Here is a 1964-nt window from a genome sequence, read left to right as displayed (position 1 = left end):
GCTTCTGGGGAAAAAGTACCTGACTTGAGCGTTGGAGGACACCCAGGGACTTTTTCCCCTGGTTTCTGGTCTTTAATGACCCAGGGGCTCGTCTGAGTGTGTACAGAGCCCTAGCATCATCAACCTAGTCATCACCCTTCGTCATCCGCCCGTGTGAACCCTTCCGGAGGGTGCCAGATAGATCGGACGGTGCAACGACTTTTCGTCAACCCCCAGTACATCGAGGCCCGCCTTCATCCGACTCAGCTTCTGGACGGAATCAAATTTGGCGCCGTTTATGGGAACACAACAATCTGTTCCGGAACGTGAAGATGGAGGAGTCTGGTCGCATCAACGTCACCATGACTACAGGAGAATATGAACTCTTTAAGGAGGCCAAGAGGCAGGCAGCCTCAGAGAAACAAGCAACCGTCTCGCGACCGCGCCAAGCTCCTAAAGCCTCCACGGAGCCCATCCCTGTTTCAGATCGGGGCTCTAAGGGAAAACAGCCCGAGGGATTTCCCCAGGTTCTTTATCACGAGCCTGATTTGGGGTATTACCAGCCATGACCCCATGGCCCCAACCTCAAGAAAGAATAGCATCAAGTCTCTATGGCTGAGAGTTTCCTACCCCGAGATTCGAGGAAGGGGAAGGCTCTCATCATACCGGAAATGTTCCCAGAAGATCCGGATGAGAAAGTACCCTTCTCCGCTAGGATTTTGAACGAAAAATTACCTAAGGGCTACAGGGCCCCATCGATCGGGGAATATGATGGAAGCAAAGACCTGGAGGATCATCTACGTAAGTTTAGGAATGCAGCTTTGTTGCACCAATATAGTGATGCTGTCAAGTGTCGAGTTTTCTTAAATACTCTATCTGGTTCGGCACTACAGTGGTTTGATGAGCTATCACAAGGATCCATCACATGCTTCTTGGATTTCAAGATGGCATTCCTTCGTCATTTCGCTAGCAGCAAAAAATATCAAAAGACAGATTATTACCTTTTCGCTCTTAAGCAAGGGTCGACCGAACCTTTAAGAAGTTACATCAATCGCTTCAACCAAGTGGCTCAAGACGTCCCCACAGCCACTTCAGAGATTCTGATGAGTGCTTTCTGCCATGGATTAGGAGAGGGAGAATTCTTTAGAGATCTCATCAAGAATCCTGCTCGGAATTTTGATGAGATGGTGAAAAAATCACTTGCTATATCAAGGTGGAAGAAGTGCAGGCGGCCCGAAGGAAAGCTGAGAGACCACCTCCATCTGTCAATAAGCCGGAAAGAAGGATACCCCAGCCACCCCCTCAACCTCTTCCACGCGCTAGAGAAGGCAGGCCTACCTTCTAGCACGGTCCGGAGGTTAGACCGGCCCCCTGAGTCGCAGCTGTGCACGCTCCCCGATCTGGACCGTGGAACACTCGGTATTGCACCTATCATCGATCTCGTACTCATGACACTATCATTGTTTTCAGTTCGCTCGGGACTCTAAGTGAGCTGCCGAGTTAGGTTTACCCCCGCCCGAGTTAGCCCCTCAAGTGCTCAAGATGATATAAGAGCAGCGAGCCACGGCTGGACAGGCCGGGCAACCCCGCCCCGACCTAGCCGGACCCAGTACTCATCAACCCGATCGGGAGAGCCAGAGGTAGTACGGGAGGCCGAGAATAGAGGCAACGCCGCCATTCGAGAGATTGGTATGATCTCTGGAGGGTCAACCGATGGAGATTTGGGGAGAGCGCGCAAGTCTCATGTGCGTCGCTTGGAGGTCCACACTGTTGGATACAGCCAGGAGCAAGCTTCTAACCCTGTCATCAGCTTTGGGCCGGCAGACCTGGAAGGTCTGGAGCTGCCTCATGACGACGCCCTTATCATCAAGGCCATTATTGCCAACAGCCGAGTGGCCCGGGTTTTCATTGACACCGGAAGCTCGGTTAATATTTTGTTCAGAACTGCATTTGAGGAGATGCAGATCGATGCCACTGAACTCTAG

The 1964-nt window shown here is 51.8% G+C and overlaps 1 protein-coding gene across 1 annotated transcript; it reads left to right on the top strand.

Annotated features, from left to right (window-relative positions):
• The first annotated feature begins 590 nt into the window (after nt 1-590).
• Nucleotides 591-1964, top strand: LOC122014196. The gene is made up of 2 exons (XM_042570373.1): nt 591-1398; nt 1468-1964. Exons 1-2 carry the CDS (start codon nt 591-593, stop codon nt 1962-1964), a joined length of 1305 nt encoding a protein of 434 aa, XP_042426307.1.

The sequence above is a fragment of the Zingiber officinale genome, chromosome 8B (assembly GCF_018446385.1).
Source record: "Zingiber officinale cultivar Zhangliang chromosome 8B, Zo_v1.1, whole genome shotgun sequence".
Taxonomy (NCBI): domain Eukaryota; kingdom Viridiplantae; phylum Streptophyta; class Magnoliopsida; order Zingiberales; family Zingiberaceae; genus Zingiber; species Zingiber officinale.
This window is presented reverse-complemented; position numbering and strand designations above follow the sequence as displayed.